General features: G+C 42.5%; 1 protein-coding gene across 2 annotated transcripts in view; it reads left to right on the top strand.

Moving 5' to 3' along the window:
- LOC137318980 (F-box only protein 15-like) overlaps positions 1-23,436 on the top strand; it is a 31,868-nt gene extending 8,432 nt beyond the window's left edge. For both annotated transcript variants that reach the window (XM_067981456.1, XM_067981455.1), the window contains 6 exons: positions 4,610-4,816; positions 12,207-12,336; positions 15,728-15,810; positions 16,157-16,302; positions 18,349-18,473; positions 22,785-23,436. In XM_067981456.1, coding sequence (XP_067837557.1) covers positions 4,610-4,816; positions 12,207-12,336; positions 15,728-15,810; positions 16,157-16,302; positions 18,349-18,473; positions 22,785-23,054 — 961 coding nt within the window. In that variant the 3' untranslated portion in view covers positions 23,055-23,436. The remainder of the gene's footprint in view (positions 1-4,609; positions 4,817-12,206; positions 12,337-15,727; positions 15,811-16,156; positions 16,303-18,348; positions 18,474-22,784) is intronic.
- The last annotated feature ends 1,054 nt before the right edge of the window (positions 23,437-24,490 follow it).

Genomic DNA, 24,490 nt, shown 5'->3' with positions numbered 1-24,490 from the left:
CAAGAATGTGATGTCAATGATCTCCTAAGTCTTGCAACCATTAAAGAAATGTTTCCCAGACACATTGCTATTTTATCTGGAAGAAAATCTGAAGTATAATTCATTAATGCTGTTCTTACTGTAGAAACTCACAATAGATGTTCAAAAAGAGACAGATTATGAAGTATTATTGCACTGGATTTGCTGCTGCCAGAATGCAGTTGAGGTTTATGTCGCAGCCACCGTGTTACTTCTGGTTGATATTTTTCCCCTTTTGCTCTCTTTTCATCCATCGCCTGACTAGCAGCGTAGCATATACATAAAATGGGATTTATTGTACGAAAGGTGTTTTAATTTTACACAGCAAAGTATCGGAGGGCAAAAGCAAAATAGTGCGGATGCTGGAAATCTGGGGGAAAAAGAAAACGGAAAATGCTGGAAATGCTCAGCAAGTCAGGCAGCATCTGTGGAGAGAGAAACGGTTAACGTTTCAGAAACATCAACTCTGTTTCTCTCTCCACTGATGCTGCCTGACCTGCTGAATGTTTCCAGCATTTTCTGTTTTTGTTTCGAAGTATCAGGGGAGTTCTCCCCAATATTTATCCTTCAACCAGAATCACTAAGAAACAGATTATCTCGTCATTATCTCATTGCTGATTGTGGGACCTTGCTGTGTGCCAATTGGCTGCCATGTTTCCAACATTACAGCAGGGACCACTTCAAAAGTACTTCATTGGCTGTAAGGTGCTTTGGGATGTCTTGAGGTTGTGAAAGGTGCTATATAAATGCAAGTCTTTTTTTGTTTTTATAGAACAGAAGGAGGCTATTTGGCCCATTGTGCCTGTGCCAGCTCTTTGAAAGAGCTATCCAATTAGTCCCTTTTCCCATAGCCCTACAGATTTCTCCTTTTCAAGTATTATCCAATTCCCCTTTGAAAGCTGCTATTGAATCTGTTTCCACCACCCTTTCAGGCAGTGCATTTAAAAAAAAATTCTCCTTGTCTCTGGTTCTTTTGCCAATTACCTTAAATCTGTGTCCTCTGGTTACCGACCCTCATGTCAGTGGTAACAGTTTCTCCTATTTACTCCATCAAAACCAGTAAAAATTTTGAACACCTCTTAAATCTCCCCTTAACCTTCTCTGCTTTAAGGCGATCAATCCCAGCTTTTCTAGTCTCCCCACAAAACTGAAGTTCCTCATCCCATTCTAGTCAATCTCTGCACCCTCTCCAAGGCCTTGACATCCTTCCTAAAGTGTGATGCCCAGAATTGAACACGAGGTATTCAATAGGTATGAGGGGTGAGTTGACTAAGGTAGATTGGGAAACCAGATTAAAGGGTATGACTGCTGAAAAGCAATGGCAAACATTTAAAGAAATATTTCAATATTCTCAACAAACACACATTCCATTGAGAAATAAAAACTCCATGGGAAAAGTGATTCACCCGTGGCTGGCTAAAGAAGTTAAGGATAGTATTAGATTAAATGAAGAGGCCTGTAATGTTGCCAAGAAGAGTAGTAGACCTGAGGATTGGGAGAGTTTTAGAAACCAGCAAAGGTCCACCAAAAAATTGATTAAAAAGAGAGAAAATAGAATATGAAAGTAAACTAGCGAGAAATATAAAAATGGATTGTAAGAGCTTCTACAAGTATGTTTAAAAAAAGGAAGAGTGTAGCAAAAGTAAACGTTGGTCCCTTAGAGGCTGAGACAGGAGCAGTTATAATGGGGAATCAGGAAATGGCAGATGCGTTAAACAAATATTTTGTATCTGTCTTCACAGCAGAAGCCACACAAAACATACCAGGAAAAGTGGGGAAACAAGGGTCTAATGGGAGTGAGGAACTTAAAGTAATATCAGTAGAGGAAAAAGTACTGGAGAAACTAATGGCACCAAAAGCCGATAAATCCCCAGGACCTGATGGCCTGCATCTGATGTAACAAGCAGGGTAGATAAAGAGGAAACAGTGGATGTAGTATATTTTTGGATTTTCCAAAAGACATTCAATAAGGTGTTACATAAAAGGTTGTTACACAAGGTAAGGGTTCATGGGGTTGGGAGTAACATATTAGCATGGACAGGAAACAGAGTAGGGATAAACGGGTCATTTTCAGGTTGGCAGGCTGTAACTAGTGGGGTGCCGCAAGGATCGGTGCTTGGGCCTCAGCTATTTACAATCTATATTAATGTCTTAGATGAAGGGATTGCGTATATGTATCCAAGTTTGCAAATGATACAAAACTAGGTGGAAAAGTAAGCTGTAAGGAGGATGCAAAGGGATATAGACAGATTAAGTGAGTGGGTAAGAAGGTGGCAGATGAAGTATAATGTGGGAAAATGTGAGGTTATTCACTGGTAAGAAGAATAGAAAAATAGTTTTTTAAATGGTGAGAAAGTATTAAATGTTGGTGTTCAGAGACTTGGGTGTCCTCATACAAGAAACACAAAGTTAGAATGTAGGTACGACAAGCAACTTGAAGGCAAATAGAATGTTGGCCTTTATTGCAAGGGGGTTGGAGTACAAAAGAGTAAGGAAGTCTTACCACAATTGTATAGGGCTTTGGTGAGACCTCACCTGGAGTACTGTGTACAGTTTTGGCCTCCTTGCCTTAGATGTGGTGCAGCAAAGGTTCACTAGATTAATTCTTGAGATGAGAGGGTTGTTCTGTGAGGTTGAGTAGAATGGGCCTATAGACTCGAGTTTGGAAGAATGAAAGGTAATCTCATTGAAGCATATAAGATTTTGAGAGGGCTTGACAGGGTAGATACTGAGAGGTTGTTTCCCATGGCTGGAGAGTCTAGAACTAGGGGGCATAGTCGTAGAATAAGGGGTCAGCCATTTAAGACTGAAGATGAGGAGGAATTTCTTCACGTTGTGGATGCTGTGTCATTGAATATATTCAAGGCTGAGATAGATGGATTTTTGGACTCTCGGGGAATCAAGGGATAAGGAGATTGGGCAGGAAAGTGGAGTTGAGGTTGAAGATCAGCCATGATCTGATTGAATGGTGGAGCAGGCTCGGGGCCAGGTGGTCTACTCCTGCTCCTATTTCTTATGTTTACTACTCCAGCTGAGGCCTGACCAGTGTTTTATAAAAGCTTAGCATAACTCCCTTGCTTTTTTGTACCTTTATGCCTCTATAAAACCCAGGATCCCATATGCTTTTTCTCCACAGTCTTATCAACTTGTCCTGCCACCTTCGAAGATTTGTGTACGTACACCCCCAGGTATCTCTGTTCCTGCACCCACTTTAAAATTGTACCATTTAGTTTATATTGCCTCTCCTCGTTCTCCCCACCAAAATGCATCACTTCACACTTCTGTTAAATTTCATCTGCCATGTGTCTGCCCATTTCACCAATTTGTCCATGTCCTCCTGAAGTGCTACTATCCTCCTTCCTCGCTGTTTACTACATTTGAGTTTTATGTCATCTGCAAATTATGCCCTGTGTATCCAAGTCATTAATATATATCAAAAAGAGCAGTGGTCGTAATACTGACTCCCTGGGGAACACCACTGTATACTACCCTTCAGTCTGATAAACAACTCTTCACCACTACTGTGCTTTCTGTCCCTTAGCCAATTTTGTATCCACATTGCCACTGCTCTTTTTAATCCCATAGGCTTCCATTTTTTAATATACTAATTTATGGCATTTTGAAAAATTAGTGAATATTTAAATGAATTATTTGACTTCATATATAGTGGGTTTTTTTTGTATGAGTTGACATGACAGCAGGATGCAATTGGAGACAACTGTTAGAACATAATTATCACAATTTGAGCTTGATAGCAGGAAGAATAAAAACTCTGGAAAAATTGTATTGGGGTACCAGTAGGCAAATCACAGATTTCCCACAGCTTAATTGTGCACTGCAGCTATCCTCACTCAGCAAATGATAGTTGACTGCATTTGAACTTTTGCATGTAATGGATAATATGGCGGGTGATACGACACAGGTAGAAGAGCCAATATATAAAACTTCAGTATGTCTGAAATTTGGATGGATCAAGAATGTTTAGGTGCAGGTCCAACAGCTCTTGTGTTCACATGGGTTCTGTGGTGAAACCTAGACTCATTGCAAGTCTCCTACTCTAACTCATTGTTTTGCAGGATTAACGTTTGGCACTTTTCTTCAACTTCCATTCTCAGTCCTTTTTAAATCCCAAGCTGAACTATCTCCTTTTTACACTTTTACAACCATACTAATGTCTTGGACTGTGGTTCATCATCTTGGTTTCTCAATTTTTAAAAAAAAAAGTTAGATTGTTTTCATGTTATTGTTCTTCATAGTTTAGTACTGCACTCTATCTGGTCATATGGAAAACTGTGAAGATATTCAAGATATTTAACACTCTCTTTTGTTTTCTGTGATCTGAGTTCTCAAAATAATCATGTGCTGTTGTAACCATTTCTCCATAATTTAAAGGAGAGTTGAAGAATTAGTAGTTAAAATGCATAAGTTATTCAAACTTTTAAAATTGTTGCAGAATTCTGTAAGAGCATAGTGAAGAAGGTTGACTTTAAAACTAACCAAACTTGTCTGGTGTGGCTAATTCTAAGGATTGCAATCAAATTGACCAAAATGATGTTACAATTAGCTGCCTAAAAATGTTTTGCATATACAGAGCTCTTGGAATTACTTGGATGGTTGTTCTTCGAGAAAGAAATGGGAAAGAGCACATCCAAGAACAGAGCAAGGCCTACTTCAGTGATACATCTGTTACTTTGTATTGGAACGGTGCTGTTTGGCCACATCTTTCTAACCTCAAGGCACTCGCTGTGTATGGAGTCATACCATTGTTCCCTCCAAGTAAAACGCCGGCAATGAATGGGTAGGTTTACTAGAGAATATACGATTGAATGTAACCAAGTTAACTGTCCATGATGTTTATCTGCACTTCATTGTTAAGGGAGTGCAGATGGTGAACCAGACATAAGGCTGATTGATTTTATTTTTTTTTCCCTCTGCCCTACTCCCAAAAACTGTTTTAATGCAGAGGAAAAATGGGTAATAATCCTTTGCTCCCATTTTGATCCTAAATAGCAATACACTTACTCTGTGGCTTTTCTAGTGTCTGCACCCGAAGAGAGTTGAGCAAAGTAAATGTCATGCAAATGAATTTGTCATCTCTGCACTCAAATTTTCTTTAATCGGAGCCGGATTAAGAATTCTTATGGCCCTGGGCACCAAGGACACTTGGGAGTCCTCCATACACACTTTCCCCACAACTGGCCTCATCCATTAAAATGCATGGAAAAATAGACTTGTCGAATGTTTGCTCACTGCATTAATAATAAAGCAGATCATACGTTTAATACATTTAAATGAAACTGGACCAGCATTTGAATGCAGCTTTTCTGCGATTATGGTGAGTTTTAACGGGCTCACCCATGCTTTAATTTTCCCCTGCCTCTGATAGCACCGGGTGTAGTTCAGGTGCAAACTGCTCCCAGAAAAGTACGTTGCTACTGATTCCAGACCTGTTGAAGAGACTGCTGCAAAGGGAGCAAGTAAGAGGTGAGTATGTGTTTGTAATGAGAATGAAAAATTGAATAGTATGGTTTTGTGCTGGGTTGTGAAGGAGGTGATGGGAATTGTTGAGAGCTGGAAGAATGAAGAGCTTTTCTTGCCTTTGCTACTCTTGAGGTCAACCCTGTTGGTGTGGGAGTTACATAAGGGTTCCCTTCCTTCTCTAAAGGACAATAATGCACCAGTTGGGTTTTTACAACAATCCAATAGCTTCATGGCCTCTTACTGGCAGCTTTTTTTTATTACCAGATTTTTGTTCTTGAATTCAAATTCTCTCACTGCCGTGGTGGGATTTGAACTTGCGGGCCTCTAAACGGGGAGTGGGGGAGGGGGGGGCCGGGGGGCGAGCTCATAGCGGGCCATGAACACGCAACATCATGGGATGCGTAGGAATGTCCGATTTCAACAGGGATGCCTCGTTATCATTTTATTTCCTGGATTCGTGCCTCCGTTGCGCGTAAGTGGGTGTGACACAGACCCGTATGACGCGATTTCACCTCAACTACCTGAAGTCCCAGTTCAGAGATGAAACGGAGGCGGAGGTTTCGAGTGTGATATTGAAAAATCAACCAGGAATTGGAAAATTACTGCGAGAAGAGGAAAGGCTGAGCCCAGATTCTCTACACCTCTGGATGTGCTGCTGGGGGCAGTAAGGAGCAGGAGGGAGGTGCTCTTTCGAGTGAGTGGTTAAAAAGAAGCCTGTTGCGATCACCAAGGAGGCCTGGCTGGAGGTGGCAGAGGTGGTGAGCAGCAGGAGTGTCCACCCCTAGGTCATGGATTCAGTGTTGCAAGCAGTTTAATGACATGACCCGGTCAGGAAAGGTGAGCATAAGGTAATATTCTCCCAGATCCTGCCTGCACTGCAGTCCCTCTTTCTCTTTGTCTTGCCAGTCTTACTCCATTCACAATGCTCATCGACCCCACATCTCTCATCACAACCAGAGTTAATACACCTCTTCTCACTCTCCACTCCCTTGCATCCTCCCCTCCATCATTACTGCAATCCTCATATCGTCTCGTGCTACCTCACTCGCCTCCCAAGCACTCTCATCTCACATCCTGAAATGGCACCATTAGCACATTCCTCAAAGGCATATCACTCACACTCCTTATGCATGTGCCTGGTTCTCACCTTCACCATTTGCACTGCACCCATTGGATGTACACATTCCTCAGACACTCAGCTATGTCGTGCCACCCTTGCAGGTGAAGAGAGCGCAAAACGCCAGGGAGAGGACAAGGACCGGTGGAAGATCCCAAGAAATTGTTGAGCTTTCCCCAGTGGCGGAGGAGGCTCTTGACATCAGTGAGGTATCATTGGCGATGTTCAGGCTGGCAGTCCAGCAGATTAGGGTGACAACATTAATCTTTCATATTCGCATCTCCCACAAAATAACTTCACCTTCATTTGGACGTCAGCACATTGACAACTCTGATGAAGTGTTTCATTTGCTGATCAATATTCTCAAAGTGCCATTACTTAATATTATCCCTTTCTTCTTTCCTCCAGGGCTGTCACATAAAGATCAAGAGCCCCTGATGGGAGAGGATGAAGACTCCTCAGAGGAACATATACCTTCTGAGGATGCACCATCACATGACACAAGTGTTGCAGGCCCCAGTACAGATACCAGCACCTCAGTTGGTCCGCGTAGACGGGTGAATGGGACTGCACTTGTTCACTTGTGCCGTGAGAGTAACCAAGAGCAGAGAATGGTGGAAGGATCAGCTGAAGAGATTACGTGCCGGAAGGCACTGTCCTCTCCAAGCTCTATTGATCAGGATAGAGATGTAGAACCCCTGGGCCCTGCACTGAAAAGGAGAATGCTGGAGGCACAGCAGCAGCTGTGAGATACTGGCAAGCCTGCCAGCCATACTGTCCACTGTGGCAGAGAGGATGGAGGAGTCCAACTCAAACCTATGTGGGTTGATGACTCAGGACTTTTCAACTCTGCAATCCATCATGGATCGTGTAGCGAGCTCCATGGAAATTGTAGCTGGCCCTTCACATGAGTCAATGCTGACAGCTGATGTGTCCTGCATCTCAGACGGCGGCTCTGCAGACTCTGGGTGCGAGCGTCTCTACTGGTCTTGACAAGGTTGCAGGCAGACCAGATCAGGGTTTCCACAGTGTCACTGATATTTCACTTTGCTCTCCCGCAGACAGGTAGGACTGATGTGCCTCTGCCCCAGGGGCGGGGATGGGTGAGACAAGTGCAGACGTTTCTCACAACATCTGCACGTCTCATTGATTGTCACCCCCTCAACCAATACCTGACGTCATGCCTCCACTCCAGTTGGCCCACATTGCCCAAGTGCAGGAGGAGCAATCAGTGGCAGGGCCCAATACTGTAGGGGGTGGGTGGTGTGCGTCAGCTTCGTCTCTGACTTCTGAGCGGTCTGAATCGCTCCCACACCCTGGGTTCTAGACCTTGGATTTTTTGGGGGGTTGTGACAAAGTGCAGCAGACAACTGGTTTTGGTGCAAGAAACTTTGAACTTTATTCAAGAGAGAAAATACAACACAACAATCTTAACACTCTAATAAAATGGGGAACACTTCGGTACACACAAGGGAAATTACAGTAGAAAGATACCTCACCCCTCCCAATCCCACTGTACTAGCTAAGTTGGACTCTAAAGGGCCAGAGATAATGCTCACCAAACGAATCTTTGACAATAATTCACCCAGAGGTAAGTCGGAAATAGATTGTAGAGTGGAATCTTCGGTTTTCTCCCGAGTTGGTTCTCTTTGGTCGCGGTGGCCTAATATTACCCGGTTGGTTGGTGGTAATATTCGGTTGGTTGATTTGTAAGGCCCTTGTTGCCGCGAGGTGTCTGATGGTCACTGAGGCTGTTGCTCTGGTTTCTTCTTGTGTGTCGGCCTGCTTCTAGAGCTGCTGACCTTCCCTGTCGAACCCCTTGCCTTGTTGTTCGCTGGAAGCTGCTCTTCCTTCCAGAGACAGGCAGAACAAGCCAAGCAGAACACAACAGCCAGCAAGAGCCAGAGAGAGAGAGAGGTTTCGAGTTTCCATTTCTAATAACCCTCTCTTACAATGGTCTTTGACACTTTAAAAAAAAAAACTTCATGTCTGTTTGAACAGTTCTTACAAAGTCCTTAAGAATCTTTGATGGCTTTTTGATGGTCCCTCATCATGTTGCAATTGCTTCTCCCGATGGGTCATTGTTAATTCCGATTTTTAGATCTTGTCACACAAGGCTTCCTTTTGTATCCAACGTCCTAGGTGTTGATGGGTTTTGCTTTAAAACAAAGGCATGGCCCCACCATGTCTGGAGCAGTTGCCTCTTTCAATGGCAGTGAGTGTCAACCCCCTGCTGTCTGTTTTGTATTAAAACAGAGTCATGTCTGAAGCATTAATTCTCCCACATTCCACTGTGTTGTTGATTGAATTTGTCTGGTGACCTCTCACCTATCCTTCCATCTTAGGATTTAGGTCAAGGGCCAAAGTTTTTCCATACTCAGGGAAAAGGTGAATTCCCAGAATTCTTACAGTCGCCCCTATGAGGAAGCGAGTCCCTTAAAGGATGTAGATTCCTCGAAAAGTACTTTTCCCTGGTTGATGCTTCCTAGTGCGGTGCGTGTGTGAGTCACCCTGAAATGGTTAGAAAAGAGTCCAAAGTCCTTTTCTTTAGGGTTTTTCTCCGAGTTTTGGGGGATCTGTGAATTTTGAAAATCTTACACTATGGGTTCCAAAACCCAGAGATTGTCGGACAAAAGCAACTCAGGACACTGAGAAAGGTGTACAGCAGCCTACCACCATCTCTGCTGAAGCCATAGGGTAGCACTATGCAGAAGTGGTAGGTATAGGAAGAGAAAGAATATGTAGATCAGAGGGTTAACACATGGGTGTCACTTTTTTGTTAAGCCAATTAATTTGATCATTTTTTTTGTCACTCGCACCATTCTTCCATCTCCCGTTATTGAATGCGGACTGCACAGTCAGATTTTTATTTTATCGATGTAGAAGGTGAAGACCTGATTTGAATCCCAAATTGGGGGATGTTGGACCAGTGCATTAAGGGTTACATGACTGCTTGTGTGAGGAGGGCATGGTTGGTGGGGCATCCCTTGCATCATGGGCAGCAATATGTTCAGGTGGGTCCCCATCATCTCCATTATCATTGTTCTTCTCATCCGACGAGGAGTCATGAGCACCATCTTCATCCTGCATCTCCAGACCTCTATGTTATGTAAGATGCAGCATATTACAATGATCCGTGACACCCTGGTTGGCGAATACTGTAGAGAACCTCCAGACCTGTCAAGGCACCTGAATCTTAACTTCAGCATTGCTATGGCTTGCACGATAACTCATCGCGTGGTGATGTGGCTGGCGTTGTACCTCTCCTGCGGTTGAGTGATGAGGTTCCTCAGAGGTGTCATGAGCCACGGCTGAATGGGGCATTCCTTGTTGCCAAGCAGCCATCCTATCCATTTAGGACCCAGGTAGAAACATTGTGGGGATATTCGATTGCCGCAGTATGAAAAGATCATGGCAGCTCCCAAGGAATCGTGCGCAAACCTGCATGAACTTCTTTTTATGGTTGCAGACGAGCTGAACGTTGACTGAGTGGAAGTCCTTGCAGTTCGTAAATGCTCCCGGCTGTTTAAGGATGCTCTGATTGCCACGTGCATGCAATCTGTGGTGCCCTGCACCTGTGTGGAAGCCTGCCAGAGATGCAAACCCCGATGCTCGCTCTCTGACTGTCTTCTATCACAGGGAAATGTTGAGCCGGAACTTGTTCAGAGTGGCATGGCAAAGTTCGCAGCAGCTCCGGTGAATTAAATGTATGAATTCATTTACTGCGGATCTGTGGCGTAGACTTGTGTGATTTGGAAGTTTTCAAAAAATGTGCGATGTCAACCCAGCCTCTGAACAGCGTGGGTTGATTCGCATGGGAAATGTCTGAGAGACTGGAAGACACGCCCACAAAATCTGTCAGGAAGAGAAGTCACGCCCACAAGCAGGCAAGCAAAGTTCGTTCATTTAAAGTAATATCCTGCAAGTCATTGTAAATAAAAAATTTATTTTTTTAATAAAAAGCCAAAGAAGTAATTTAGTTTAAAGAGACAAAAGTGAAAAAAAATGTAATGACCAAAAATTATTACAATAAGGAGTAATACGAGACTCCATTTTTAAAAAAATAATAATTTTTAGTGTTTGGTTATCATTTAAGAGTTATCGTGCTTTTAAAAAGTAGTGTAGACCTGGTATTTTTCAGCGTACCTTTTTGATGGCGTACGTAGTTACGTCCTCAGCTGGGCAGATGGCCAAGTTTATGATTTTTCCGTGATTTCCATGATTGTAACGTCAAATCTCTGGCGAACCAATAGGGGCAAGTTCACGATTTCTGGATTTCAGTGCGCATGTGCAAATGCGTGAACTTGTTCCTTCGATTTCGCCAGTGGAGACTGAGGACGCCATTGAGGAATGGTGTTCTCGGGTGAGTAATTTCTGGCCCTGGAAAACGAACCTGCCTGATGGATTTGTGTGCTGCCGACTGCGAAGACCCTATGTCTCCTATCTCACCCAGGAAGGAGCTAGAAGCAAAGAAATTCAGGGCAGTTGTTACTTTAACTGTCACTGACATAGCATGGTCGCCAGGTCCAGCTGGCAGGAGGTCTTCCTCGAGGAGGCTGCAGAGGTTGGCGACCACCTGTTGTCATCTGGAGTCTCCTTAAGCACTGAACCTCAGTCGTCAAGGAAACTGAGCCTCTGCCTGTACACCCTATTGGGTGATATGGCTTTCTGTGAGCATGGATCGTATGCTGCTGCCTCCTCTGCTGTCCACTTGCAGCTCGCTCTTGCTGCTGGTGGTCCTCTTCCTCTACTCTTCATCAGTCCAGAACACTGCAGCAATGGCAACGCCCAGTGTGGACTTCTCCCTTGCCAACTCTAGAGTCTCCGATTTACTATCTGTAATGAAACTGAAGCACTTGAGTGCAGTAGCTTTCATGTTAGATGTTAAGCACCTAAACAAACACGCTGCCTCCATCTCCCTGGCGACCTTGCCAACCTGAGTGAATCCTGTGTTCCAGTACTTAAATTCAATTCGAGGTCCTTATTACATCGTAGGACTCCGATTTTAAATGTTTGAGTATCCCGCCATGGAGAGGCGGGAAACTCATCGGACCCACTGGCAGCCACCGTGAAAATTGCGGTGTCTGTGTCGGATGGGGGCAGGTCCAGCGATTGTTGCATCTTAACCACCTGCCCGACCCTTTCCCATCTGTCGGGGAGGGGAACGGGTTTTATATCGAGGCCACGATCTCTAGATTTAGTCCAGGCCTCTGGATTACTAGGCCAGCAACATAATTTTATGCTACCCATATTTTCAATAGTTGGTTGTACTTTGGAACTAGAACGGGAATAGGAGCAAACTTTTTTTTTCTTCTCCTTTCTCCCCTCCCCTTCTTTCTAACTTTGTAAAGTAGGGTAAATATGCGCTTCATAAGATTCTTCCATTTTCTTTCCCTCTGAATCATGTTAATTTGAAACTGGAGTTTCCCTTAGCATCATGAGAATCTGCTGGTTACACTACGGCTATTTTAAAAAAAAATTAAAAATAAAGTTGTTTTCTAAAAGAAATGCTACGTAGAAATTGAGCAATCCCTCAAACTGATGTATGCCTTGTGACTAATTTCAAACTGTTTTTAAAAATATTTTTCAGACCTCGCCGGCGATCTCTACTTGCGGAATACAATCTAACAACTCTGGAAGAGTCCAGTATGTACATTGGTGGTGACAAGCTTGTCAAATTACAGTGTTTATACCCTGGCATGTTGCTGGGATGCTGGCAAGTGAGTTAACAACTAGATTTTAACTTATTTTTGCACGCTCGTCTCTAAGAATGGCAAGAACTTGCATTTATGAGTGCCTTTCACATCCTCACAACGTCCCAAAGAGCTTCACAGAAAATGAAGTACTTTTGAAGTGCAGTCACTGTTGTAATGTAGGAAACTCGGCAACCGATTGGCACACAGCAAGATCCCACAAACAAATGAAATAAATGACCAGATAAACTGTTTCACCACTTGCCATGGTAGGATTCAAGCCTAACACAGCACCTAGGTAGCTAGTCCTGTACTATAACTACTAAGCTACCATATCTAGTTCTATAGTAAATCCTACAAAAGAATGGATAAAGCTGTACACAATCACCTTTTACAAAATTGTATGGCAGGGTTAGCTGTTTGGTTGTCTGAAACTAAGGCACTGATTTTGATGGGGAGGGTGCGGGGGATCACGGTAGCATGGGGAACACCCGGCAAGCTCAGGGACATGGAGACCCTGCCGATCTCAACTGTGGAGATGGTCCCAGACAGTCAGTACAGATGAAGGCTCTGGGCTGCTATCGGGAGGGGTTGGGGTGAAAGAGTGAGAACAATGGGGCAGCCATCGGGGTGGGAGAGGACAGTGAGAACAACAGGGCCTCTATCAGGCCGGGGGGGAGAGAAAAAGGGGGCAGCAATTTGGGGGGGTGGGGAGCAGAACAACAGGACTGCCATCGGGAGTGGGGGGAGCGCGAACATCAAAATTAGTTTGTAATGCTTCTGTATTTGTGTGCAAAATCAGGAACAGTTTTGATAGAGTAAATAAGGAGAAACTCTTTCTGCTGGCAGGTGGGTCAGTAACCAGAGGACACAGATTTAAGGTAATTGGCAAAAGAACCTGAAGTGAGATGAGAATTTTTTTATGTAGTGAGTTCTTATGATCTGGAATTTTTTTTTGATTTTGTTCATGGGATGTGGGAGTCGCTGGCAAGGCCAGCATTTATTGCCCATCCCTAATTACCCTTGAGAAGGTGGTGGTGAGCCGCCTTCTTGAACCGCTGCAGTCCGTGTGGTGAAGGTTCTCCCACAGTGCTGTTAGGAAGGGAGTTCCAGGATTTTGACCCAGCGACGACGAAAGAACGGCGATATGTTTCCAAGTCGGGATGGTGTGTGACTTGGAGGGGAATGTGCAGGTGGTGTTGTTCCCATGTGCTTGCTGCTCTTGTATTTCTAGGTGGTAGAGGTCTTGGGTTTGGGAGGTGCTGTCGAAGAAGTCTTGGCGAGTTGCTGCAGTACATCCTGTGGATGGTACACACTGCAGCCACAGTGCGCCGGTGGTGGATGGGGTGCCAATCAAGCAGGCTGCTTTGTCCTGGATGGCTGTCGAGCTTCTTGAGTGTTGTTGGAGCTGCACTCATCCAGGCAAGTGGAGAGTATTCAATCACACTCCTGACTTGTGCCTTGTAGATGGTGGAAAGGCTTTGAGGAGTCAGGAGGTGAGTCACTCGCCGCAGAATACCCAGCCTCTGACCTGCTCATGTAGCCACAGTATTTATGTGGCTGATCCAGTTAAGTTTCTGGTCAGTGGTGGCCCTCAGGATGTTGATGGCGGGGGATTTGGCGATGGTAATGCCGTTGAATGTCAAGCGGAGGTGGTTAGACTCGCTCTCTTGTTGGAGATGGTCATTGCCTGGCGCGAATGTTACTTGCCACTTATGAGCCCTGGATGTTGTCCAGGTCTTGCTGCATGCGGGCACGGACTGCTTTATTATCTGAGGGGTTGCGAATGGAACTGAACACTGCAATCATCAGCGAACATCCCCATTTCTGACCTTGTGATGGAGGGCAGGTCATTGATGAAGCAGCTGAAGATGGTTGGTCCTCGGGCACTGCCCTGAGGAACTCCTGCAGCAATGTCCTGGGGCTGAGATGATTGGCCTCCAACAACCACTACCATCTTTCTTTGTGCTAGGTATGACTCCCAGCCACTGGAGAGTTTTCCCCCTGATTCCCATTGACTTCAATTTTACTAGGGCTCCTTGGTGCCACACTCGATCAAATGCTGCCTTGATGTCAAGGGCAGTCACTCTCACCTCACTTCTGGAATTCAGCTCTTTTGTCCACGTTTGGACCAAGGCTGTAATGAGGTCTGGAGCCAAGTGGTCCTGGCGGAACCCAAACTGAGTATCGGTGAGCGGGTTATTGGTGAGTAAGTGCCGCTTGATAGCACTATCGACGACACCTTCCATCACTTTGCTGATGATTGAGAATAGATTGGGGCGGTAATTGGTCGGATTGGATTTGTCCTGCTTTTTGTGGACAGGACATACCTGGGCAATTTTCCACATTATCTGGTAGATGCCAGTGTTGTAGCTGTACTGGATGGCCTCCTGTACTGTATTATTCTATGGTGATCAGTGACTACCTCGAGAAAAACCATTAACACAGATATTGTCACAATGAACTTTAGTAAAAAGTAATAAAATAAAATGATTTATAAATAAAATGGGCTAAATATCTATATCCTAATATTGATGTCAAATGCAGATTACATTTAGTGTCTCAAGGGATTTCTTAATGCATGAGCTTCGTTGTGGTGGGGTTGAGTGTGGATAGTGTGTGTTGTGTCCCAAACATTATTGCTAGTTGTGGCACTATTATTATAGGAGCCCAGACTAAGAATCATGTGAGCCAATACGAATGGTGAGCAATGTTAGGTTTAAGGAAATGTAATCTGAAAATAACATAAAACTGTTTGAAGATGAATTTACGGAATAATTGTTATCTTGCAGGCTGTTAGAATTTGAGTATAATACAGGGGGTAGGGTGAAGAGAATTCAGATTGGTTTTTAAATCAAATTCTTTGTGCATATTGAAAGGGGCAGAAAATTGATTCCCTTCATTCATTTATACTCTTAGATTAAATTGTGTAATTGAGAAAATTAGAAGGGTGTCTATCTTTTTAAACTTATAACCATTTTGCTTATTGTGCTCATGTGAACACAGTAGAATGTTCACATCAGTGGCAAAGCAAGCTGTAGTGCTAGGTAAGAAAATACTTGGATAAGAACTGCATTTTCACAAATAAAATTGAAGTTTCAATGGTTGTTTAAAACATCCCAAAGATGTCTTGTGGGGGAGTTTATCCACATTAATCGTAATCCCAATATTAAGATATTACAGTATTTCAACAGGAATTAGATCTGCAGATTCTTGTCTGTTATGATGGCTAGCAAAAAGTGAGCCACCTGTATTATCTTTATAATGTGACCTGTCAAGAGCAGCAAAGTGGTTGTGCATTTTTTAAAATTTAGTACAAGGGCAATGGCAGTGGTACCAGAATGATCTTCTGAACATTGACAGTTTAAAGATAAAGCATTGCGCTCTTCATCAACCACTCTTCTTTTTAATGTTCTAGGAAGATGGGGAATTGGCTGTTATTGTTGCAAATCTTCATTTCCATCAACTCATTGAGAAGAGCACTTTGGGATCGGCCACCTGGTAAGGAGAATTGTACTTGTGTGTCAAAGCAATTTTTAAAAAAAGTTATAACTTAAATGGTTAAACACTTGGTAACTGAAACAACTATCTAAATTGCATTGGATTCATAGAAAATTAAGATTTTTATGTATAGCTATATTTAACAAAGATTTTATTTGTTCATAATCAAGAAAGGTTGTAACCTTTTCAGCATGTGAGTAGGCCAAGACCATTCCTTTTCTATCTTAAAAAGCCTTTCTGTCATTGTATTATGTAATATGTATGGGGAGTTTTGTGACCTTCTGAAAATGATAACCTGTATATTTTATTTACATTCTCTCTGGGTTTGATGTTTTGAAAATAAAAGCCTGTATTCGCCACCACCTCATGAGTCAGTGTTGGATGACGTTGACCCAGAATATGGGCTACATGGCTACCATTGCCACATTAGCTTGCATAGTGGAAAAAGCTCCTACATGTCTGGTAGTTTTCATAGCCTGTTCTGTAGAAAAGGTAAGATGGCTTCTGTTTTAGTTTATATTGCTTCTGTATTTATATGAAAGGTACCAATGATTACACATTGTCTGCATTCCACCTACACAGAGACAGGAGGCAAGATTTCCCTGGCCTCCACTTTTTGCTCTGATCCATAGAATCCACAGCTGTGGTCTACATGATGAATTCTTAATATTGGAATTATGAGTATATTAACAGGAACTATGCAATGCAAGCTGGAGGAGTGGAATAGAAAATATACCTCTTTGCAGACAATGTTCTGTTTTAGAAAATCCCATCATGTTCCTCCTTGGCATCTGCCAGGCCATCAGTTCTCTGGCTACAAGCTGAAGGCACAATTCGTGCTCAGGATGTTTGAACACAAATGCAAGTGACTTTTATATCTATTGCCTAGACAAATGCTGGCTTTAAGTATCCAGGCATAACATTGGTTAGGTCACTGTTAAAATATCGTGTTCTAGTTTAGGAAGAAGTTGAGGCTGTGTAGAGGTAATAAGGAGCGACTAGAGAAACTGGGGTTCTTTTCATTAGAGCAGAAAGGGTTAAGAGGGCTTTCAGAGGTGGTCAAAATTGTGGAGGGTTTTGATAAGGTTAATGGAGCGGGGAGAAACACTATTTCCACTGGCCGATGAATCAGTATTTAGAGGGCATAAATTTCAAACAATAACTAAACGAATGAAGGAAAAGGTTAGAATTTTTTTAAATGTAAAAGGCTGTTAGGAAATGGATTCCCCTATCAGAAACAGTGGTGGAAGCTGAGTCCATAATGGCTTTTAAAAGGAAATTGAATGGGACTTAGTGGATCCGTCTTTCTAATAACTGGTACAATGGGCCTTTTGGCCTCCTTCAGTGCAGTAAAATTCTAAGATTCTATTCTATGACCCAAATAGCCAGCCCTTTTACAGAAGAAACCAGAGAGTGACTCAAAGGGTTAAATTATAAGGACAGATTGCATAGACTTGTATTTCTTTGAGTATAGAAGATTAAGGGGTGGTGTAATTGAGGTGTTTAAGGTGATTAAAGGATTTGATAGGGTAGATAGAGAGAAACCATTTCCTCTGGTGGGAGAGTCCAGAACAAAGGGGCATAACTTCAAAATTAGAAATAGGTCGTTCAGGGGCGATGTCTGTCTGTCTGTCAGAAAGCACTTCTTCACACATGGTAGCGGAAATCTGGAACTCCCTCCCTCCCTCCCTCCCACCCCCCCCCCCCCCCCCAAACCCAAAAATAAGTCTTTAGGCTAGGTCATTTGAAAATTTCAAAACTGAGATTGATAGATTTTGCTTAGGTAAAGTGTATTTTTTTTTATTCATTCACGGGATGTGGGCGTCGCTGGCAAGGCCAGCATTTGTTGCCCATTCCTAATTGCTTGAGTTAAGAGTTATGGAACCAAAGTCGATAGATGGAGTTAAGATACAGATCAGCCATGATCTAATTGAATGGCGGAACAGGCTCGAGGGGTTGAATGGCCTACTCCTGCTCCTATGTTCCTAAGAATATCACTAATTGTACCAACTGCCTTCCTTGCGCTGACCATTTGCCTGTTGATGAATTGAGGAGAGCAGAGGGGCGGCCTGGAGCTGGAGGGTAATCCATGGGGCTGCCACAAAGTTTATAGCTGTTGAGTCGAGCTACTTTTAAACTAAGTTGCAGGTTTTTGCAGCACCTGGATCAGCAGGAGACCTGCTGGAGAGTCCAGGAACAGATGAGTGAAGTCAATCAGTCATGTATCAAAATAAAACCTCAACATAATCAAGTAAAATTCAATACAATTTTATTCTAGGGAGTAGGACCAGGCTATAATTGTTGACTGTACAATCTCTTTTTCCACAAAAATCTCTATTTACAGTCTCAAAAGTCTGCTTTTCTGAGTGCATTTTTGTCACTGTACTTTCTACATACCCTAATGAATATTTCAGTTTTAATATGATCACTGGATCTCAGATGGCACTCACTGCTGTATTCCATTTAATTTGGTAAACTTTGATGTTGTGATGTATTATGCAATGTATTGGTGTAACTAATGCTGTTTCCTAATTTCAGATTATATCCAGAATGGCTTCTTGCGAATAACGGTCATAAGTTCAAAGAAAGAATCACAACACAGCACCATTAGTGGAAATCTCTACTTCCCTTGGGATACAGAGTTCCTAAAAGGAAATGTACAGGTGTGAGAATTAGTTTTTGAGTGATGAGGTTGGCTTTTTTTGGTTAGAAATCCTTCTATTTCAAGTCCTTTTCTCTCAATATATCAGTCGCTGGGCCACATATCTCCGGTGATCAAGATAGGAGAAAACCATGTGGCTTCTTACCAGTTACTTAATGGTAAGAGACAGTAGTCTGGTGATTTGTTTTTTCTCTCCTCTAGCTGTACATGGAAGAGTGTTTGGTTTCCATTCAACATCTTTCTAATTAGCTTGGCTGAGGTAAAGACCTCAGGAAAGACTTAGATTGTGTTCCTCCACTCCACAGTACCCCGTTTTGATGCTTTAATGCGCTACATTGCAGTATGACATCAGAATTGAGATGTTAATGTTAATATCTTCTTTTATCAGGACCATTGTAGCACTAACATTTAGATGCTATAAGGTCAATTGCCAGTGCCACATGGAAAAAGTTACATGACCTTGTTTTCCTTTTGAGACTGTAGATGGTAGCTAATTCTTTGCCTTCCTATGCAATACAAAGTGTTCCCAGGTGGTTGTTTTCGATGTCCAGGGATTATGCCTTCCATTTGAAATAACCACAGCCAAGGGTGCAAAATGCACTGGGGTAGAGTTTCTGCTTTGGGCGCAATCGGGAAATTGCGCCCAAAATGCACTCAAAATTGCGCTGGTTAGGTTATAGTTAAGTTTCTTGATTAAAATTCATTTGCATAATCACTAATTTAAAATCTTCCGTGAACCAGCGCAATCGGGCAGTATAATAGAATGTAATCGTTTCTTTTTCTTTCCATTTAAAAAGTATTCCTTGATGTATTTAAAAGTGGTAACCTTTTGCAGTTTTATTAATACAGCTGAAAATGGCTATCACTCAAAATAAGCATTTTTATAAGGGTGTCCAGTCCTTCACCTATGAGTAACCTGATTTTAAAATCACTGAAAATGACTTTTTAAAAAAAACTATATTGAACCATTTAATAGTTTCATTGGCATACACTAGTCAGTTTCTTAGTAAAGTAAATATTTTTTGATAAACTTTTAATATGTGCCTGTGCACCTAAGAAAATGAGTGCAATTTGAAGAGCCTTCCCGAACTAGTGCAATTGGTGGAATCTTGCAATTTCGACCTGGGGGTATGACCAGTTTTGTGGCAGGGCCTGATTTGGGCGAATTGAATGTTGAACCAGCGTAAAAGATAACAGAAAATACCAGTGTAAGTGGTTTTGGGCACAAATCACTTGCGTTCAGAATTCCCCAATCTTGTGCTGGAATTTAGGTACAAAACTAGCGGAACTCTACCCCATCGTACCTTTTAACTGTTTCAAGGAGCAACATCTTTCGGGAAGATGCCTTTAGGGAAACTAAGCTGAATGTTCCTGTGCCATCATGGTCTTGAAAAGATTGAGATCAATCTCATTAACTTAAAACAAATTTTATAAAGATAATGTCCTGATTATCGTGCCGTAATTGGTTTGCTGTTCAGCTTAAGGATGACTTGACCCAAGGTTGCTGCAGAAAGATCCTCCACTTTTGAAGTGATGAGCAATTGTCTGAGCTCCTACTCTTGACTGCTGTCCAGTGATCTCTGTGTGGACATTGGATGAAGACAGTAAAAGGAAAGGAAAGAACCTGCATTTGTATAGTGCCTTTCACAACCTCAAGATGTTCCAAGTGTTTCACAGCCAATTAGTACTGTTATGTAGGGAAACACAGTAGCCAATTTGCACATAGCACGGTCCCACAAACAGCAATGATATAGGAATATGGGAACAGGAGTAGGCAATTCAACCCCTCGAGCCTGTTCTGCCATTCAATTAGATAATGGCTGATCTGTATCTTAACTCCATCTACCTGCCTTGGTTCTGTAACCATTCGTACCCTTCTCTAATGAAAATCTATCAATCTCAGTTTTTAAATTTTCAATTGACCTGCCTCAACAGCTTTTAGGGGGGAAGAGTTCCAAATTTCCACTACCCTTTGTGTGAAGAAGTACTTTCTGACATCATCCCTGAACTGCCTAGCTCTAATTTTAAGGTTATGCTTGCTTGTTCTGGACTTTCCCACCAGAGGAAATAGTTTCTCTCTATCAACTCCTTTAATCATCTTAAACACACCTCAATTAGATCACCCCTTAATCTTCCATATTCAAGGGAATTTAAGCCTGGTCTATGCAACCTGCCTTCATAATTTAACCCTTTTAGCCCCAGTATCATTCTGGTGAATCTGTGCTGCACCCCCTCCAAGGCTAATATATTCCTTCTGGGGTGCAGTGCCCAGAACTGAACATAGTTTTCCAGATGGGGTCTAACCAGAGCTCTGTACAGCTGTAACATAATTTCCACTCCTTTCCTCCAGCCTTCTTGAGATAAAGGCCAACATTCCAACTATGATTCTATTCCATTAGCCTTTTTAATTATTTTTTTTGTACTGTCCGCTAGCTTTCAGTGATTTCTGTATGTGGATCCCTAAATCTCTCTCTTCTTCCACAGTTCCTAATTTCTCGCTATTTAGAAAATGCTCTATCTTAGGTCCAAAGTGGATGACCTCACTTTCCTACATTGAACTCCATCTGCCACAGTTTTGCCCACTCACTTAGTCTATCAATGTCCCTTTGCAACTTTCTGCTCCCATCTATACTGTGCATCTAACTTAGTGTCGTCAGCAAACTTGGATATACAGCTCTCTATTCCTTCATCCAAGTCATTTATAAATAATATTGCTAACTTTAGGAAGGATGTGAAGGCCTTAGAGAGGGTAGATAAGATTTGCTAGAATGATTCCAGGGATAACTGACTTAAATTATGTGGATAGACTGGAGAAGCTGAGGTTGTCCTCCTTGGAACGGAGAAGGTTGAGAGGTGATTTGATCGAGGTGTTCAAAATCATGAAGGGTCTAGACAGAGTGGATAGAGGAAAAACTGATCCCATTGGCGGAAGGGCCTCGAACTAGAGGGCATAGATTTAAGGTGATTGGCAAAAGAAGCAAAGGTGATGAGAGGAAAATCTTTTTTACACAGCAAGTGGTTAGGATCTGGAATGCATTGCCTGAGGCAGATTCGGTCATGGCCTTCAAAAGGGAACTGGATAAGTACTTGAAACGAAAAAATGTGCGGGGCTACGGGGATAGGGCGGGCAGTGGGACTAGCTGGATTGCTCTTGCGTAAAGCTGGCACGGACTTGATGGGCTGAATGGCCTCCTTCCGTGCTGTAACCTTTCTATGATAGTGAAAAGCTGAGGCCCCAGTACAGATCCATAAGGGATGCCACTAGTCACATCCTGCCAATTTGAGTATGTATCCATTATCCCTACTCTGTCTCCTACCTCCTAACCAATTCCCTACCCATGTCAATAGGTTGCCTCCAATTCCATGCGCTCTCATTTTTATTAAGTCTCTTGTGTAGAACCTTATTGGATGCCTTCTGGAAGTCTGTATAAATAGCATCCATAGACATTCCCTTATCTACCTCCTTAAATAATTCAACTGGATTAGTTAGACATGACTTAACCGTTAGAAATCCATGCTGGCTCTCAGATCAGCTCATATTTTGTCCAAATGCTCAGTCACTCTGTCCCTAATAAGATTCTAGTAACTTCTCCACAACTGACATTAGACTAGTAGGCCTATAATTTCCTAGTTTATCTTTCCTACCCTTGATACTTGACCAGATAATCTGTTTTAGTGATGTTGGTTGAGGGATAAACACTGGCCAGGACACCAGGAGAACTCCCCTGCAACTCTTCAAATAGTGCCATGGGATCTTTTACATCCGCCCTAGGGAGCAAACAGGGCCTCAGTTTAATGTCTCATCTGAAAGACAGCATCTCTGAAAGTGCAGCACTCCCTCAGTACTGCACTGAATTGTCAGCCTGGATTATGTGGTTGACTCTCTGGAATGGGACTTGAACCCACGGCCTTCTGACTCAGGCAACGGTGCTACCACTGAGCCAAGGCTGATGCCTCTCGGGTGCTGTTATCATTGAACAGTGCTGATTCTCAACCTGAGGAATGGCAATTGGAAGACCTACCAGAGAGCTGAATCTGTACTCCAGCATGTGCTTTGTCTCTTCATGGGGCTGGGGAATTGTTTACAAGCTAGCATGTTTACTTGGGGCCATGAGGTATACTGAATTGTAAATGTAGTCTAGTTTTCCTGTAGTACTACAAAATACAAGCTGGTATTTTTCACAATATAGTCTTGGGAAAATGTTACTAAATTGTTTACATTTATTAAATGTCATAATTTAGTGACTGGATTTAAGTTGTGGCACTTCTGTTTGACATTACAGCATTATGTTGAATTTAAATTTCATTTCAGCATTGTTGCTTAATGGATGTGACGGTTCTGGATGAAGCAGAAAAACCATTCTGGTGCGTAAGCTCACCGGTAGCTATGCATTCAGTCTGCTCACCTGCTATAAGATATAGCTACCTGGGCAAATGGCAGACAATTGATTATAAGGATCCCGAAGGAAAAATTCATATGGAGCTAATGTGGTTGGAAGAAGAAGAACAATATTACATAGTCAACCTTGTCCTTTATCTCAGTGTTAAAAAAGTAAATGCCTGGTTTGCAACAAATTACTAATTGTCTGTACTAACCTTTTATAACAGAACAGCTGTTTGCTAAAGTCAATGTACACAAACTGAGGTAACAAAGTTTTTTTTTTGAGGGTTTCCAATAACATTCAAAATTGAGTGTTTTTTGTAAATCTGATCTGATCCTAATCCCAGATATTGGATTACAGTCTCAAACTCCTTCTTTCCCCGATATAGGTTGCTTTCCTTTTAAAGCGTTTTGTTTAAAGTTTGCTGAGGTTCAGCAATGGTTGCCTGCTTGCACTAGGTAACAATCATGTTTTCAGGCAGTCTAAGTGCAGGGAATTGTTGTCTGCCCTGCAAAGTTTGTTGTATTCACAATAAAGTGGTATGCAAACCATTTGAAAGACCTTATTAAAGTCCTGTTTCAAGACTGGGTTGCTGTTTTTGCTTGTGCCTTTGCTTGACTCCATTACCTTTTAAGAACTCTGACTATATGTGAATGTGGGGATCGGAGGTTCTGAAGTAAAACTTTGGTGGGAGGGAGAAAAAAACTTTAACAGAGAAATATGCCTGGAGGCATGAGACTGATTTTATTTAAAAGAAAAAATTCTTGAAAATGCACTAGTGACTTGTAAGTTGACTTCAGATGCCCTATAATAGAAGTGTAGTGCTCTCTGAAACATAAGTCTGTTTCCAACATTTATCAAAAGCAAAATACTACAGATGCTGGAAATCTGAAATGAAAACAGAAAATGCTGGAAATACTCAGCAAGTCAGGCAGCATCTGTGGAGATAGGAAACAGTTAACGTTTCAGGTCGATGACCTTTCATTAGAACTGGAAGAAGTTTGAAATTTAACAGTTTTTAAGCAAGTACAGAGCCAAAGTATGTGGAGGGGGGAGGGAGGAGAGGAGAGGAAAGAATAAGACTGAAGGCCTGTGATTCGGTGGAGGGCAGGAGTGATTAAATGACAAAAGGGATGATGGTGCAAGGCAAGGAGGGTGGTAATGGGGCGAGTAAAGAAACAAAAGATGGGTCTGGAGGAGCTGTAAATGGCAACTGCAGAACAATTATGAGCACCTGCTGTCTGAAAAAATGGGTGCAGTGGTTATGATCTGAAGTTATTGAAATCAGTGAGTCCGGACGGTCGTCAAGTACCTAATCGAAAGATGAGGTGCTGTTACTCGAGCTTCATTGGAACAGTGTAGGAGGCAGAGGTCAGAGTGGGAGTGGGATGAGGAATTAAAATGACAAGTGACCGGAAGCTCAGGGTCACGCCTGTGGACTGAGTGGAGGTGTTCGGTAAAGCAATCACCCAATCCAACATTTATTTTTTGCCATATGTAGTAGAGTGTAATCTTTCTGTCTATCTGAGTTTAATCTGTGTGACCAAAGGACGTGTTCTTTCAGTGGCTGAAATTTGTATGCATTTAATTTGAAGGAAAAGTGGAGCATTTTCTTCTGCTTTGGTTCAAGAGACCT

The sequence above is a fragment of the Heptranchias perlo genome, chromosome 3 (genome assembly GCF_035084215.1).
Source record: "Heptranchias perlo isolate sHepPer1 chromosome 3, sHepPer1.hap1, whole genome shotgun sequence".
Lineage (NCBI taxonomy): Eukaryota > Metazoa > Chordata > Chondrichthyes > Hexanchiformes > Hexanchidae > Heptranchias > Heptranchias perlo.
This window is presented reverse-complemented; position numbering and strand designations above follow the sequence as displayed.